An 18,275-nucleotide genomic window follows, 5' to 3' on the forward strand; every position below is an offset into this window, starting at 1 on the left:
GGGGGGGCACCGCACCGCACAGCGACAGGAGCGGGGGCACTGAAGGAACAATGTTAGCGAATACATTATGTACGGTGTACACAATTCCCACTGGGCCAATAAAATACAAGTACAGTGTGTGTATTTGTACTAATTGTACCCTACTGGGCCAATAAAATACAAGTACAGTGTGTGTAATTGTACCCTACTGGGCCAATAAAATACATGTACAGTGTGTATTTGTACCCTACTGGGACAATAAAATACATGTACAGTGTGTATTTGGTCGCTTTTAAGCACAAGGGGGCTATCCTGAAAAATGCTGTTTTGAGAAAATCGAAGGCGAAGTTTTTGCCCCTTGTTCAGTTTCTTGAAAAGACAATGAAAGTTTTCTCTAAAACCAAACAAACACACCAATGAAATCAAACTTCTCCTAAAGGTAGGGCAATGTCCACTTTTGGCGTAGGTCAACATTTCTGGAAACCCCGAAATCTGGGATATCCCGCTTGTCCTTAAAAGCGACCATTTGTACCCCACTGGGACAATAGCATGAGGCAGCGTGGTAAAATCAAGCGCCCGTCAAAATAATGAAAGGAGAAACCGGCATTTTCCCCCTTATTTGGTAATTTTTGTGTTTAGCCTCGAAACCTTTTTTGTTCATTTAAAAACTCACTTCTGTGAGGATTTTTACTGAAAACCGTTTGCTGAAGGCACAAATACATTAATATATTCCAGTTTCCAAGGACTCTCAAGCTTTGGAAGTTGCCCAACCTTGGTGGCTGCCATTCTCTAGCTAAATTTACCCCTGAAACCAGGCAACCCCGACCTTCTTCAATCGCAAATATCTTGACTTTTATTCACAATAGATTATAAGTATATTTTTTTTCATCGAAAGCAAGATGAATGAACAGGCCTTAAGATGATACCAATGACTCCGCATGCTCAAAATTTGACGAGCCCCGAATTCCACATATTGTGTGTACCCCACTGAAACAATGAAATACAATCATGTACAATGTACATTTGTACCTCAATGAGACAATAAAATACACACGTACAAGGTACGTTTGTACCACACTGGTACAAATATATATGTACTGAGTACATTTGTACCTTGCTGGGAAATTAAAATACAATCATGTACAGTGTATATTTGTACCCCCACTGGAACAATAAAATACATGAACAGTGTATATTTGTACCCCACTGGGAATATACAGAAAGAACCTTCACGTCTGTCTCAGAATATACAAATTGCGACCTCAGAATTATCAGTTTTATCAGCTCAATATCTAGTTTGAAGAAATTTGACGTCAAAATTTTTGAGTTTCACAAAATGTCAAGCTTCTTCGGATGCAATTCTTCGAATATCTTGATAAAGGCTCCAAATATTCTTACCATTTTGATAAAGCAGATATCTATCAAGCATTTGCTTTCTGACCTCATGTCTTAGTAACTCAAAATGTCCAAAAATGTTAGATAGAACTTCATAATTCTTAGGTAGCGAAATGTCTTGGGTAAGGGGGGGGGGGGGGGGCATCGTACAGTGATGGGAATGGGGGCATGAAGAAACAATAAATGTTACAAATTTATACATTTGTACCTCACTGGGAGCACGCAGAAAATACAGTATATATGTCTGTCTCAATTTAATATTTTTCCTAAATGTAGGTGTCCCCCATCGACACAAAATAGATCCTTTTGGAGGCGGGCTGCGGACTTTGCCTGTCAAGGCCCTCCTGGGCTGAGAGGGATGCAACATTCCAGCAGAAAGACTGAGATACTTGATTAAAAATTTCTCCCCGCTCAGGAAATAAACTCAGGTCTTATGTGTGCAAAAGCGAAGCCCCTGACCATTGTACCGCAGACACTGGTCAATGTCTGTCTCGTTATTTTTTTTTTAAAAAGAAGGTCTCCCCAAAAAAACTACAGTCTACCATGAACATAACAATCATGCACAAAGTGAATTGATTTTCTGTTCCCAAACTTTTTCTTAAATTCTTAAAAATATATAGCCTCAAATTCGTACATATACTGGTAAAGCGAAATTCGTACCGGTACATGATAAAAAGTTTTTTGAATCCCGCCAATTTCACTATGTGTGTGCTTGACTATAGTGAGGTACATGTATTAAAAAGTCACCATAGGGCCAGCAGCAACATAATGTATTCATGATTTGACAAACTGTTCACAGAATGAATGTAGGAGATACTTCCCAGGTGTAACAAATCATCAATATCATTCATCATCGTCTTACATCAAAAGAAAAGGTTTTCAGGAGAAGCAAAAAACAGATTTACTTCCAGCAGGACATAATGTTAATATAAATTGTTTCATTCGTCTAAATCCATATTTCAAGAAGAGAAATAAGACCAGGACCAATCAATGCACCTCATGAAACCCAACAACATACTTGATTTTAACTTTTTTAAAAACTTTAGGCAACACACAATGTTGAATGTCAGCAATGAAATTTTTATGAAACAGTTCCTATGGCTGTAGGCCCTACCTCAGAAATTTCAAAAGAAATACAGTGGTGTTTTCTCTGTGACAGGCACCAGTGTACCATATTGTCATAAGCCATCATGAAATCCTTATTGCAACCTCCACTCCTGTCGCTATTTCTGCAATGATTTTAGTGGTGGACGGTGGAGCCCGTGAATTTTGTTCGGGGCTATACTGCAAGATGAGGCCAACAAACCAAGATGAGATTAGATTAATGAATGATGTTACAACCTTCACAAACCATTCACCACGACCACAGGCAGCGACATGTTTCTTTGATGTAGCCATGGTCATAAAAATAATGGGAGTGAGTCACTGCACCGAAAACAAAATTAATAAAACCACAAAACAAAAGTGAAAGTCTTACAATGAGAGCTTCTGGGTCCTGAATTCATGGGATCCAGAACAAAAAAACAACAACACAAGACACACCCCTCCACATGGGCACATTAAGGCAAAGGTTTGTAGGGTGAATTCATACACTAAGGAAAACAATATTACGCTGCAAAAGGTTCTCAGAAATGAATCGATGCATTATGCAAAACTTCTAAGCCAAAAAAATTCTTAAAAGTTCCCGGTGATAAAAAAATATGTGAAGACTCCAGAGGAAAAACCCAGAGAGGTCACAGTTTTAAAAAGTGGAGAAAACTGAATATCAAAAGGTTTGAAAGTGTGTACCTCATAGTGAGTAGCCTACATCATTTCTTTTAAGTAACATAGCACAAGATTTGGTTGTCGTTATCCATGGATTTATTTGAGGAGAACAAAATTCAATTTCTAAAGAATGCAACAGGAGAAAAAAAAACCATCTTCTTAAAAACTGTGACTTATCTGGTTATTTCATTGGAGTTTTCATGTATTCTCAAGGAATTTCATTTTCAAGATGAGAGAGAAAGAGATCAAAATCGCTTGTGCACGGGTGCAAGTAACAGTAGCACACTTAGAGTCGACTCTAAAAACGTCGCTAACAAATACTTTCCATCTGTCCATATCCTGTGCTGGCTTCTTGATATTATTTCATGTCTTCCCACTTTTCTGTAGCCTACATCATTCTATGTGACTATTCTCCAGGAACCATGTGGCCTTCCCCTTGACCTCTAACCATGCGAATTCCAGTCGAAAACTTTCTTTGCCATACAACTGCCTGGCTTCCTGAGAGTATGTCCAATCCTCTATTGCCACCACCTTCTTCCCAGTTCATCTCCCACTGGGCCCCTGTCTTGTTTAATGTAACACTTCGAGCAATACAACGTACAACTCAAATACCCTCCTCCTCAAACAAAAAAGCAAGATCCATTTTCTATTGACTCATCCCTGCACTGTGCAAGTCAACTAATGTACAGCATACATGACCTGACCAATATATATATATATATAGAAAAAAAAACTAGGGCAAAATGTCCTAGTAAACCTCTAACCACTTAAAAATTAAATGGCCTATCAGCCCTCTTGAAACCAGATATCCTGTTATCTCTTAAAGTAGAGATGAAAAGTCATAAAATTACAGAATGTTAGATATTGAAACTTTAGGATCTGATGTACTATTAACCCCTTGAACCGTTGATGTTGAGTACATTCATATTAATTTATGAAAACATAATGTCCATCAAACAAATAAATGACATAGATCAACATTTATTCTGAATCTCTGAGCAAGAAATTAAATGTACGATGAAGACTTTTGATTTTTGGTATTATACGGAATCATGTGTATAAGTCGGCTCCATGCATGGAGAATACACATAATTTATGCATATTATATAAATATCGATGTAATATATTGATGTGTATGACCGTCACCCTACACATAACAAATACATGACATTGTGCCAAGTTACAAGAGAAGATAGCATAACCAAGCATGTACTGTGGAAGGACAGGACATCAGCAGACAGAAGCTTATTCACACACAAAACAATATTGGCTCAAATTTCTAAACATTAAAAGCTTGGTGGGCATCAATCACACTATTCGATTTGTGTAGTAGTAGTAGTAGTAGAAAACTACATTGACTAAATCACACTTTTTGACTTATGTAATAGAAAACTATATTGTGAAATAGAAAACTATGTTAAAGCAAACTAGAACTTAAGCAGGAAAGGAAATAAGTTGACCATTTGCTCGCCTCCCCTCAAGCCAAAATGAGTTTCTGATGACTAAATCTTTATGCCATCGACACAATCTAAACCATACAGGTGGGGGTATGTTTCCACCCTGTCTATCACCTACAACCATGGTTGAATGAGGTAGCCTACAACACCCCAATAGACCGATGGAGGGGAGGAAGTTGACTTAGATTAGGGCAAATGACGGCACGGTTTGTACTTCAAGAAGTCTAAACTGATGGGAAAGTCAACGTCTATGAGTTGTTCACTAAAGCAGGCAAAAAAAGGGCAATGTCACGTAATAATTGCCTCAGATGTGACCCATATATAATGACTACCCTCCAAATCTCAACGGCCGATTAAATCGGCAGTAAGTTTCAATCTATGGTGTCATGGCTAATTTAGTTGGCCGCAATTTGAGCCGCTATTTTCATTTGTTTATCCTATTACTTTATCATTAAAAATTTCACCTCCTTCAAAAATTAGTTCTACTTCCTATTTCCATTCTACTTTCTGAAAATACTTAAGTTTATGACCATTATACGCTTGGTTTGCAGGTTCGCAGGCATTTTCCAACGTAATATAATGAAATCAAATAATTTACTGACTCCACTGGCTATTTGTAACTAACACTTGGAGAGTTAACAACAGATTTGTTAGAGTTAGATAGATAGAATAATTCATACATGTACAACAGGTGTGAACACCTACTCCATTCCCTTTCATGGTTGAAAAGATAAACCATCCTTAGAAGTTCAAATACTGCAAATCAAAAGCCACAAAAAGGATTTATGGCACGCAATGTAAACAAAGGTATACACCAGAACTTGCAGGCGTAACCTAAACTCTATGAAGTCAAAACATTATGTGACATTAATCCTGCTCCAGAACAGAAAATACTCAAATCCACCAGCCTCCGTGACAAATAAGCACCCTGTGGTCCAGTTACAAAGTAATCTGATGATACTCCAAAGTTCTCCCACTACCCCAGAGTCCACTCAGACTGAAAAAATACGAGAACACAACACCAAACACTGTACCAGTACACGATGAACATGGCCCCACTCCCCCAGCTGAATACTGAATACCTTGTGCCACACAATGTCAGGTCGCATGTGTAACTACTAAAAATTTGCCTTTTTTTATGCATTGAATTGGCCCAGAGGTCACATGCAACTAATCATTTTCACTGAAAGTTTCCTTTTTTTATGCCCAGAATTGGCCTATAGCTCTCACAACTTTTATCCAGTAGATACCGGTTATGTACCGCAAGTCTTCTGAATCGATCACAACAACATCACAACAACCGCAAGTTTAGCCTCAGACTCAAAAACTGAAAGCATTTTTTAAATCTTATAATTGGGGCACAGCCTGAAAAAGAATCTCACAAAGAGATAAATGGTAAGGGGCTGGGCATTCTTAAAAACAAAAATCATCAAATCCCTGCACTTTTTGTTTTAAACAATCGTTGAAAAACGTTCATCTCCGTTCACTGGACCAATGGTGGTTAAAAACTGTTTGTCAAGACACAAAGGGCCAAAAAAGGACCATGATACACAGATGAGATTAAAACAAACTACAATTCCACATTATAATACACAGCAACTCATCACGTCACTATGTCGCAACAGATGGCCGGGCTGAAAGAAATCTGAATTGCATGAGAACAACAGGCGCATAGGTGGTAGAATGAGAATATCATGACCCGATGACAGAAACAGCAAGCTCATGAACACATAGACAGAAGAATATCTGTGGCCACATATATACACGTATATCTGAGGTAAACAAAACTGCAAACAAAACAAAGCAGTTGAGGGTTTTGTGCTGCTCCTCTTCCCTGTCACTATTTTTTTTTTTATTATACAAGTTCATTTGAGATAGGGCTGCCTCATGAGTTACGGGCCATATAATCAATCTCCTTGACATTAATTGCTGGCAAATAAATCTAACTGCTTAAACTGATATTTTTTTGCCTCAACCTTTGAGAGAATGCATTTACTTCTTCCTCAATTGTGAGATTTAAAAACCCACAAAAGCATTATAATCCCCTAGGCTGCAAAATCAAAGTAAAGGTGATAAAAGCAGCTTTAAGATGGACATCGACTCCACTTTAGGAAATGGAAAGGTACAACTATCTGCAGCTAGTTTTAGCATTTGTGATCAATTTAAGTTGCTTGTTTTTATTTCCAGTATTTTTTTTCTCTTTTTGCCATGTTGGCGACAAGTGGTAGTTTACTACTTCTGTAAATGCTCTCCTCTCTTGGATCTATAAGATCATCAGTCTTCAGATTATAATGGAAAAACTGAATGGTTGACCAGTGTCCATAATGCCCACAAGATAGCTGCTAGACTCATGCCTGGCTTTAGTTATATATCATTATATGGGACTGAGACAAAGAAAACTTTTGTTCTGCAACTACCATATCATCTGCAGCTTAATCAACAACTAACCATAAAAATTCGAAATTAAAAAAATATGAGCATTGTCTTTCCCTCAAGTAAACCTCCATATTAAAAAAATGAGCATTTTCTTTTGAAACAAATCATAAAACAGTGACAACCACAGTTCTGACATTCCCTTAATCCATGCAAAGCCGGGACTATGAATCTAAATGTGTATAAAAGTATAATACACTGTTTCCATTTTTCTAGAATGGAAAAATGCACAAATTCAAAGCCAGCTTTACGGTCTGTCATTCAAAACAAAATAGAAAACTAAAAAAACTTTAAACTAATGAAAGGTGAAGTTTGATCATAATACCATATACCCAGAACAATCTAGGGCAGTGCTTGTCAACATTTTTAAATCCGGCGTTCACTTTTGCCACCTTTAAGAGGCTAAAATTTTTGTTTTGTCCTGCCCCTGTACGTATTTCCAAAACGGGCATAAATAAAACCTGTCACTACACAGGTGATTCCTCCTGCCCACCAAAATCACCGGTGGGCGATATCACCCGCATTGGCAAGCACTGCTCTAGGGGACTAACTGCTCATTCTTCTCCCCTCCTTTTGTATAGATAGCACCTTGTGTAGTGTTTTAACTGCTCAAGCAGTTCGGAACATGCCTGAATCTCTCATATGTGTAAAACAAATCATAAATGAAGCTAATCGCTCTACTGTACACTCTGAGAGGCAACTGGTAACAAAGACATTAGATCTGGGGTGTCTAACTCAATCATTCTAGGGGCCAAAATTATACCTAAGGTCAAGGGTCGCACTGAATAAACACTCGTTGAGCATTGGAACTAAACCTTTTTTAAAATGTATATTATAAAAAAAATAGAAAACAAGTTTGAACAATTGAACAAATCAAGGCATATAATTTTACGCTCAATTTTTCAAGAGTTGAATGTTTGGTACATTTTGTAGGCAACTAGTCCGCTCATGTTTGGAATAAGTTTCTGTGTTATGGAGATTCTCAGGTTAGGCTTCCTAAAATTCTCTCGCAGGCCAGATACAATTGTTCGCCAAGCTGGATGCTGCCCGCGGGCCTTGAGTTTGACACCTATGCATTAAATATAAAATCATCAACATTACAGTTTCTCAAAAGCATGTCGTTTCACTCAAGTTCACATACAAGAGCCATATTTTATTCTCAGCCAAATAAAAATTATAGATGAAAAACAAAAAAATTGAGACAGTTATTTATCAACATATTATTAGTATTATTAAAAATACCTTCCAAACCAGACAACAGAATTTCCATAAAAGCTTTTTGGAATACACACTGACATAGTTTTCAAAATTTTAGATCTAAAAAAACTTCACCAAAATAAAATAAATATAGTAACAGTAACAGATTTGATTACTGGCTCATCTCCTAACGTGAACACACTACACATAGAAGTAAGTTAATCAGGTTTTTTTAATGTTCTTGCTTATTCTAACTAAACAATACCTAGGCACTTCCCACTCATCAGTGAGAATTTTGGTAGTCTTTATCAGACTAGTGCTTGCCCAGCTCAGCTTTTAACTGCAAGTGCATAAATATCATTGCAGTCAGTCATTTATCATTGTCATATATGTCAAAATACGGGGTCTTCAGAAGAAGCAAAAAAAACTGTTTTATTTCTCTCAGGTGATTATACTGATACAAAATGTTTAATGCGTCTAAATTCATTATTTTCTTAAAGAAGAGGAATGAGACTTGGACCAATCGGTGCACCTCATCAAACTTTTACTACATACTTGATTTTCATTTTTTCGAAATTTGAACACACTATAATGCCGAATGACAGCAATGATAGGTACCCGAGTTGTAAGGATTTGAATAATCACTGCCCAAAGTTATTTGCAAGAATGCTTGTAGACACGACACTGGAAACAGATTTCCCCGTAGGAATTCTTGACCCGAGCATCAAATCATGTGGGTGGTTGGCGGGTACTCTGGTGTGGTTTGCTCCTTCTTTCCTATCAAACATCTATCATTTTAACTTCCCTCCTTCTATTTTGTGTTTGTTACTCTCTTGTAACACCTCTAATTTTCGGCACTTATATGACCTTATTGTGTTGCCAGTGCCGTAAAACTCTTACAAAAACTAAAAAGCATCAAATCATTTAAATAACATTGTGAATGAAACACAAAGTACCCTAACCGATAATATCGTACACACCCTGATCTTTGGGTTGTGATCTGAGAGAGAAAAGCACCCACCATGTCATGAAAATTGTCGCCAGACCCGTGAACTATCCTTTAATAAACAGTAAAAGATTCAAAGTGTATAAATAAGTAAATATCTTGATATGTGAAAACATGGGAGACACATAATTTATAGAGTAACATGCCACAGCAAACACAATTTGAATCAAATCAAAAAGATAAAACCAAAATAACTGGCTTCAAAATGAGATTTCAGGGGAAAAAAAAAACAATTTTCAAACACAAAACATGGATATTCTAATTCCACTGGACCTGTTTTTAGCCTTTTATGATATGGTGAATGTCATTTGTTTTACATAATCTTTTGATTTGTCAAAAGATAAAAAGCAATCCTTATCTTCACTCGAATAACATACAAAATCGAGTAAAACTTAAAAACGCACCAGAGCTCAGTGTTATCGTGTTATAAATCAGTGAACTGGGACTTAAAAATGTCCATAAATTCACAACATTGACTCCCACAACTGGCCTCCCCATGAGATCCCCTAGCGATATGAATTGCCCCAGGAGAACAACTAGACAGCTGTAAAGCTGTAAAGTAGCTATGCTTTGATGCAGCACCAACAACACAATGCAGCACTATAAAAAAAAAACTACAAAAATTTCATAATATATCAAAATTCTAAATCGATAGCGCTCTAGTAGTTTACCTTGCCATACAACCGGCCAAGAGACGATTGATTGATATGATAATGAGAGTTTTGTCTCTCCTTCTCTCCTCGGGTCATGAGTTGTAAAGTTGTTAAAGAGTCTAGGTTCAGCTCTCAAATTCTTCACCAATAGGATTCATGCCATTTTGATTTATAATTATACACTTTGCCAGAAAAATATACAGCATGTATTATACACTTAATATTCATTTCTTAACAAACTATATTATTGTTTTATAAAATTCTTATCTAATATGTCATGTCATTTGAACACATACAAAAAAAGCACAAGGCAATACCGTCAATATTTTCACCACCACCTCCCACCCTAAAATCCCTTGCCTTCTACGAGTGTAACATGGCTATGCCAAGATTAAGTATAAACATGACAAAGAATCAAAATTTTTAGAATTTAACTGTAAAATTGTAAACCTTTAAAATCATCCCATGCACAGGGAGGCATTATGATTATGTTCAAATATCCACTGCATGCAGTAACAAGTCAAGTCACATCAACAAAAAAGAAATCACAGCTTTGCAGAAAAGACATTTAAAAATTATGCTTGAAAAGCAGATTGATACACTTTGCAACTCATAAAAAAGACATTATCAAACAGCAAACAGGCAAAAAATGACATATTGCACATTTAACTTCTGGGACAGCCTTGGTCACTCACACCGAAATTAAAACAACATGTAAATTATGGAACAACATTACGCTGGCTCACTTGGGTAAGTACAAAAGCACAAGATGTTCAGGCGTTAAAATTTCAACTTAAATTCAAATAGCAATGATCACTCAGATGCACAGAGCTACTTTTTTCACACAGAATGAGCACGTAACAAAGAACATAACTGCACCCAGGAGTTCCTCTACCAGTCTATAATATAATTCTGCTACCCTTCATTAGAACAATTGCTTGAATTGATTATACGGTCCCTACATTAAAACTGCATTCAGTGAGAATTCCCCAAAATTATCACAAGAGTGAAATGTTTGGATTATCCAACAGCATCTCACAACTACCTTAGGGTAAAAGTGACAATTAGCCTCTAGCATGGAACTGCCAAAAATGAACAAACTTTCCCCTTCTCTTTATCCTGTACCAGCAGTCTGTGCACCACCAGACACCTGTACACTATGATTACCATAACAATCAGGTTTTCAACTTAACAAAAAAAACAACTTTGGGAGTAATTCATTTCTGTGTGTGAATGGGATCATGAATAAAGAATGTGTAACCAGCTTTTGAACACTAACGACTTAATGAAAACATCTATTGTGGGATTAAAGGGATGAAAACGCCCCGAGGACAGCACATGTGACATTGTACACTGCCCTGTTGTCTGCAATATATTGACAAGACCAGACCTTCACTCCTTCACCAATTCCTGTAAGAGGCTACATTCTCACACCCGTTCAGAACAATCTCGACACATGTGTAACAAATTTTACAACACACGATTTCAACAGCACCGGCTTTCCCCCTCCGCCTCAGCTAAATGAACTGTCTCTTTTGGCCTGGCAAATCCTACCTTGACTCCATCCCAGCCTTCTTCTATCTTGATATGACCATCTTGCAAATGCTGATATGTGTCTTTTGCAATCTGTGCAAAGGATTCCTCAACATTCTGGCCAGTTTTGGCAGATGTCTCAAAAAATTTTAGTCCATGCATTTCAGCAAAGCGCTTTCCTTCTCTGAATGTCACTTGTCGTTTCTCATCGTTGTCTGCCTTGTGACCCAAGATAACGAAGATGGCCTTGTGCGGCTCAATGTGCTCCCGTGCTTCTTCATACCAGTCTTTCAGATTCTCAAAACTGCTCCTCTTGGAGATATCGTATACAATCATCACACCCACAGAATTTCTGTAGTAAGACCTTGTGATCGACCTGAAATTAAAGATGAAAACAAATTTTGACTCCTTTTAAAAAATGCAGCTTCCTAGAAGATGCACAATAAATTTATAGAAATTCTTAAACATTTTTAACCCTCTTGTGTCATTGGCCAATTTAATCGGCCATTGTTCGAGACACCACTTCCATTCATTTATCCCCCTTTTACATCATAAACATTCAACTCCTTCACAAATGAGCTCTACTTCCTATTACATTCTTCTTTCTGTGTATAGGTTTTTATTGTCTTTACTTTCTTGATTTTGCCAGTTCCCAAGAATAATTTTCAAACATAATATCATGAAATCATTTTATACAATTTCCCCCAACATGACAGGCTATTTGTTAGCAATGCTTGGAGGGTTAAAACTGAATGAAAGCCATTAACATTGACAAATATAATCTCTGCAGGTTGATTGGATGCTCCAAAAGAAACACTGACTACTTCATACCAAGCAAATAAATTTCTGCACGCTTTTTTTACAGTAGCCTACTTGACTACAGGTGAGTACATGTATTGGAAGATCAGATCTATGTTAATTGTACGCATGTACAATCAATGAGGGGAAAGCAAGCCCCCTGACAATATAATCCTATGTCAGTAGATTCATGTTCGGTACAATGTCATGTAAATGACTATGTATCCATTTAAGTATTTTGCTAATTGCATTGTGTATATATATTATTTTATTATGTATTAGTATGTGCTCATTTCGTAACGATGTGTAAGCGTGCGTGCGCGCATGTGTGTGTGTGTGCGTGTGTTAATGTGTGTGTATGTATGTGTGTGTGCGTGTGTGCATGCATTGTTCATACATGATGCATTTACGTAAAGTGCCTAGAGCTGTGTTCACACGGGAGTGGGCGCTATGGAAATGATCTTCATTATTATTATTATTATTATTATTATTATTATTATCATCCTAAGAATCACATTAAACATTCCATATCCCACTCTGGGTGGTAGTTCTCGTCATTCAGCATCTAATTGAGAAAGATCTTCAAAATAGAGGTAATTTCAATCGCGTCCTGTGTAGTAAACCATTTTGCGGGTGGATTTTGTCCCAGATGAGACGGGTCTGGGATAGGGACTCACTGGGTACCGGTGGCTAGGTGTATGGGCACAGGGTTCAAAGGATTAATGTTCTAAAAAGAAACTTTTTTTTAAGCCTTTGTTTTGTCATTTTTATTTTTAAAATGTCAATATGTTCGTTCTGAAACAGTTTGTTGTCAATGGTGACCCCTAATCCTAAGTATCTGTGTATGCCTGAGTGACCTAAACAGTCTCCTCATATATTTCTATGGCAGGAACATTTTGTTCTGAACTAGTTATAATTCACACATCAGTTCTTTCTTAGGCAATTGCACTGCAATAAATTTGCGACACTTGTTCCATGGTCCATCTATATCTCTACACTACGTGGTAATGCAGTCCGAAGAGGGGTTTGGAAAATGTTGTGCCCCATAGAGAAACTTAATTATTTTTCCAGACAACAATTATTAGTTGGCTTTAAAAGAATGAAAGTCTTTTAGAAATCTGTTGTACAACGCCTTATAATTGCATTTACAAAAACCTGTCAGTGAAATGCTACGAAAACTTGGAAAAGTTCTTGCAATAACTAACCAACTGGAGATTGTTGCTATGGAACAAACAAACAAATTCAATATTTCTCTCTCTTCTCGTGTTGTGGCGTCATAAACGGTCAGCAATACCGACAGCACACAGGAACTCAACATCACAGGCTATTTGTTGGCAATGTTAGGAAGGTTAGAACTTTTTTGGGGTCCCTGAAATGTCCCAGCAGACGTGTTCTGACACGATAGTTGGCGGGACATTTTAGGAACACATGGTCCACAGTTTCGCCCTCCTCCTTGCAGGCTCGACAGGACAGAACTGGGTAGTCCACAGGCACAATTTTGTGGAAGCAAGTACCTTTTTTCCAAATGAAAGCGAAGAGATTATAAATATAATATTTGACCCACACATCCTCTTGACCGTTATTTATTTTATAATGCTGTGAGTCTGGTGAAAGTTGGGAATCACTGTAAGACTGAATTTGGGCGTTTGCACCGATTTGAAATAACCTTTGACCCATAAAGTATTTCGGCAAACTGTATATATATTCTTGATTTTCCAGATAGATAGTCATTCAAACAATGACATAAAGCAAAAAATTACATTTTGGGCGATTTGTACTCAAAATGATAATCAATAATCTCAAATTGTCTTCCGGGCACTTGCCGTGAAATCTGCCTTAAAAGCTAAAAACTGGTGTATTGAACATTAAAATAATACAACATGATGCTAATTACTTACAATACATAACTGTGAAGATCTTGAAGATAATACAAGTGAGGAATAATTATCCCACTTTGACCCCAATAATTACAACACTATTACTACTGACTAGCCTACCAATACCCTTCAGTACGTACCCCTTAACATTGCAATGACCACGAAAAACCTTTTTTTGTCAGAAAATGTTTGCAAATAGGTGCATTTTGTAGCTGTATTCCCACAGAGCATGGAACTTTTTGAATTTTTGAAATCTATCAATAAACAAAAAAGTTATGAATTTTTAATCAATTAATTTTTTGGTACACTTTTATATAATTTTAAAAAACCAAAATATGGGACATTCTTTGGTGAGTTTTGAGACAATATTCGTCATAACTCGCTCATTTCTCGGAGTATTTAAATGAAACTTGGCAACCCAGTAGGCCTACATTTTCTAGTGCAGAATTTAGTCCTGCTTTCAGATTTTCATAGCTATCCTACTTTTTGAGTAATGAAGACGTTTATAGGTAAAAATGTGGCGGTTTTCGGTGCGTTTTGAGACAATATTTGTCATAGCTCGCCTATTAGATGTCTTAGAGTATGTAAATGAAACTTGGCAGTCTAGTACAGTTTTTAATGCAGAATCTAGTCATGCTGTCAAATTTTTAATATCTATCAATACTTTTTGAGTTGTAAAGACATTAACAGGTAAAAGAGTGGCATTCTTTACAGATTTAAAAAGATTATCAGTCATATCTTCTCCCAAAGTCATGATATTTGAATGAAACTTGGCAACATAAAAGGTTCCTCCTTGCCAAGCAATGCTCTGGATCAATTTGCCACAAAAATTTAAGTAGAGAGCTGGATTTATTAGTCTAATAAATCCAGTTCTCTACTAGTAAAAGCATGCATACTTTGTAATAGAAAATAAGATCGTCTCTATGTATATCCATTGTTGGACAGTGTCTTATTGTGTGCTAGATTAAGATGCGTTTAGATAATATAGTTTACAAGTCATGGGAATACTTCGCATGTGTAGGCAACAACTCATACTATAAATGTAACATATTTACACCCTCCCCCCCCCCCTTCTCTCTCTCTCTCTCTCTCTCACGCACACACACGCACGCGCGCGCACTCACGCATGCACGCGTGAACGATAACAATGTATAAACGGGACTATCTTCCCAGACTGGACTAAATAAGTACCATACTCTTTAATAACAATCTTAATGCCTCACTTTTTCAAACAGAGCACACAGGACGAGTTCCAAGTGTGTGCTTTCCCAAGAGGGGGGAATAGGCTTTCATTTATAACGCAAACACAATGCCATACCACTTCTCAAGATGTTTGCTTTTCTGTTTCTATTCTTCTATCACACAATCAAGCAAATAAAAATGACTACCTCTATTGTATTGTGACTAAAATGCAACAAAAATGCAAGTTGTCAAGGCCCCCGTTTAGTTTTCAAGTATCTTACCCCCCCTTTCCGGTTCACATTAAGCGGAGCCTCGTTTGTAGCGCCCGAGGCGACCGATGGCTGATGACGTCACTCAGTGGAAATTTCCCAGCCGCCGGTCGTTCACCCAGCATGCGCAAATGGCAATGCCGCTTTTCCCTTAGTTACTCCCACATTTTTTTTTTATTTCGCAAAAACCACTAAACACAGAAGCATGAAATTTTAAGGGAATAAAGAAAAATGGTGTACAACGTATCAGTCAGTTTGACAAATCACAGCTCCGAAAAATCTTCAAAGCGCACCCCATCAACCACTTTCGCAAACGTTTTCGACTGCTTCTCGGATGGGTACAAAGTTGTCAAACTGCATACTACGAGTACGAGATTGACCTCTTTTCTGATTGGCTGCCAAGTTTCATTCATATATTCATTTACGAGAAGCGGCATGAGAGCGAGTTGAAGACAATAACCTTTGCGTTAGTTCATCCCACGAAACACCCCCGCAGCGGGGGCCAAAAATCATGCTCGGTGGGCATTGCTACTTAACAGTGAAAGTTTGAAGTATCTTTCGATTATATTCCAGTGCACTTGTTGTTGTGGCCAAAATTGGAGATTGCAGATAATAATACATTATATTCTATTATACAATGAACAAAAAGAAATGAATGCAAAACAGACAGTGCTTTCAATGTTTATTGGCATTTGTCTCATGATGTGGTAGAATCTGGCGCTCGTCAATTTTTGGGCATGTGGAGTTATTAGTACCTCAAAAAGCTTGTTCAATAGTTTTGCTTTCCATGAAAAAAATACCTCACAATTGAGCCTTTGAACAAAAGTAGTGATATTTATGATTGAAGGAGGTGTGGGCCACCTGACTTCAGAGATAAAATAAGTGAGAAAAAGGCCACCAAAGTTTGGTGATTTACATTATAAACTTAAGAGTCTTTGGAAACTGAAAATTTACATTTTTGTGCCTTTAATCAATGAAATGGTTTTCAGTAAAATCCTCATAGAATTGTGTTTTTAAATAGACATAAAAGGCGATGCCCCCCCCCCCCCAAAAAAAAGAACATTGGAATAGATCTAAACGGCTAAAAAAATGACGGTTTCTTTGATTTCATTATTTTGAAGAGCGCCTGATTTCCCCAAGAAGATGCCTCACATTTTATCATCATTGCCTTTCTCACCCTGCTTCTGGGTATAGGCCACGAACATTTTCCACCTTTCTCTATCCTGGCCAAGCCTCCTATTCGAGTTAGAGCTAACTTAATAGTCTCAATTGTCAATTTAAATTCTCCACAAGAAATCTGGATCAGCAAGTAGTAAATTGTAAAAATGTAAACATTAGTGAGTAGTAGTAGTAGATCTAGATCTAGAGGCTGGTTACAAAGCCAATCTTAAAATGAAGGTTTTATGGTACTAAAACTAAAAGATGTTAAAAAATATATAGATGTAGGGCCTATCTAGGAAATACCTCTCTCTGATATTTAATATATTATCATGTGACAGTTCAAGTCAGAATCATGACTTACACTACTCATACTTGACCTGTGAGGCTGTCGAAATCTGCCATGTTGAATACCAATTAGAATGCTGGGCGACGTTGTCATTAGTGAAATGGTCTGCTAGGTACACACAGTCCTGGATTTGTACGTCCATACTTTTAGGGACAAAAAGATATCTTTTCCTGAAATACCAAAGACAGATACTAACAGAACAAGTACTTTACCTAAATCGTTCTTGTCCAGCAGTGTCCCAAAGCTGGAGTTTAACTCGTACACCAGGTTTCACTTCCATCAGTCGTGCATAGAAATCAACACCAACTGTGGGGTCACAGGCCTCGTCGAATTTGCCATCTGTAAAATACCTGAGCAAAGACGATTTACCTACAGTACTATCCCCAATCAGAATAAGTCTAAATTGATACTCGAATATAGGATCACACATTTTGCCTCCACAGAAAGTTACAAAGGCCAGAGATATGAATATAAATAATCAATGCGACATTATCATTGAGCTCTCCGATCACTTCTCCAACTTCCTGTTTTGCGTAGTTGTGTTTGTGTCATGTGACCTACGGCAAGAATGAAAAGGACCAATATTTTGATTGGTCTAAACCCGTCCGCATGAGCCAACCACTAGGAAGTTAACAAAACCCTTATATTGAATTAATATGGAATAGGGAATTGGGAATATAGTTGAATTGTTCATTTTTGTATTGAACACATCAACTCACCCACCATCCCGTCTTTCATTTTTCACCTGCAGACATAAGCACAATCACAGTTATTTCTTTTTTCTTTTGTAATGTATTAATTTGCATAGCTGATTGGGTTTTTTTTAGTAAGATACTGCTGTGCTGGAACCATCTGTAGGACCTGTCTAGCCTACATTAGAGACTATGTACACGTACATGTACTTCCATTAAATAACTCCCAGATAAGATTTATGCTACTCAAATAAAGAATACTTTTAAAAAATCATAGTAAGCATACTTATACTTTATACAATTTTTCTAGTGCAATTTTTTTGTGTGTGTTCTATGGTAGTGGCAATCAAACTTTTTTTTTTTAAATCGTGTGAAACATGAAAAAAACAACCTTGATGGAACACAATTCTGATGGTTTGAATGTTCAGTGGTAATCTGTTGTACCATACATATCAGCTGATTGGAAAGAACTCTTCATTCTAGATTTCGTCTAGAGTGGTCGGTATTTGTGTTTTATTTTGATTGATGGCCTG

At 37.2% G+C, this 18,275-nt stretch overlaps 1 protein-coding gene across 1 annotated transcript; it reads right to left on the reverse strand.

Moving 5' to 3' along the window:
- Positions 1 to 2,403: 2,403 nt before the first annotated feature.
- On the reverse strand, positions 2,404 to 17,613 carry LOC101856746 (ras-related protein Rab-39B). The gene is made up of 2 exons (XM_005103043.3): positions 17,263 to 17,613; positions 2,404 to 11,793 (listed from the first exon to the last, which is right to left on the reverse strand). Exons 1-2 carry the CDS (start codon positions 17,478 to 17,480, stop codon positions 11,370 to 11,372), a joined length of 642 nt encoding a protein of 213 aa, XP_005103100.1. The 5' UTR covers positions 17,481 to 17,613; the 3' UTR covers positions 2,404 to 11,369.
- Between the last annotated feature and the right edge of the window lie 662 nt (positions 17,614 to 18,275).

Source organism: Aplysia californica, unplaced genomic scaffold, assembly GCF_000002075.1.
Source record: "Aplysia californica isolate F4 #8 unplaced genomic scaffold, AplCal3.0 scaffold00356, whole genome shotgun sequence".
Classification (NCBI taxonomy): Eukaryota; Metazoa; Mollusca; class Gastropoda; order Aplysiida; family Aplysiidae; genus Aplysia; species Aplysia californica.

Excerpts from the sequence above, each read along its gene's own strand:
- LOC101856746 (XM_005103043.3), bottom strand. The coding sequence starts at position 17,480 with ATGTGTGATCCTATATTCGAGTATCAATTTAGACTTATTCTGATTGGG. Across the intron at positions 11,794-17,262 it reads GCTGGACAAGAACGATTTAG|GTCGATCACAAGGTCTTACT; the intron begins GTAAAGTACTTG and ends CTTTAATTTCAG.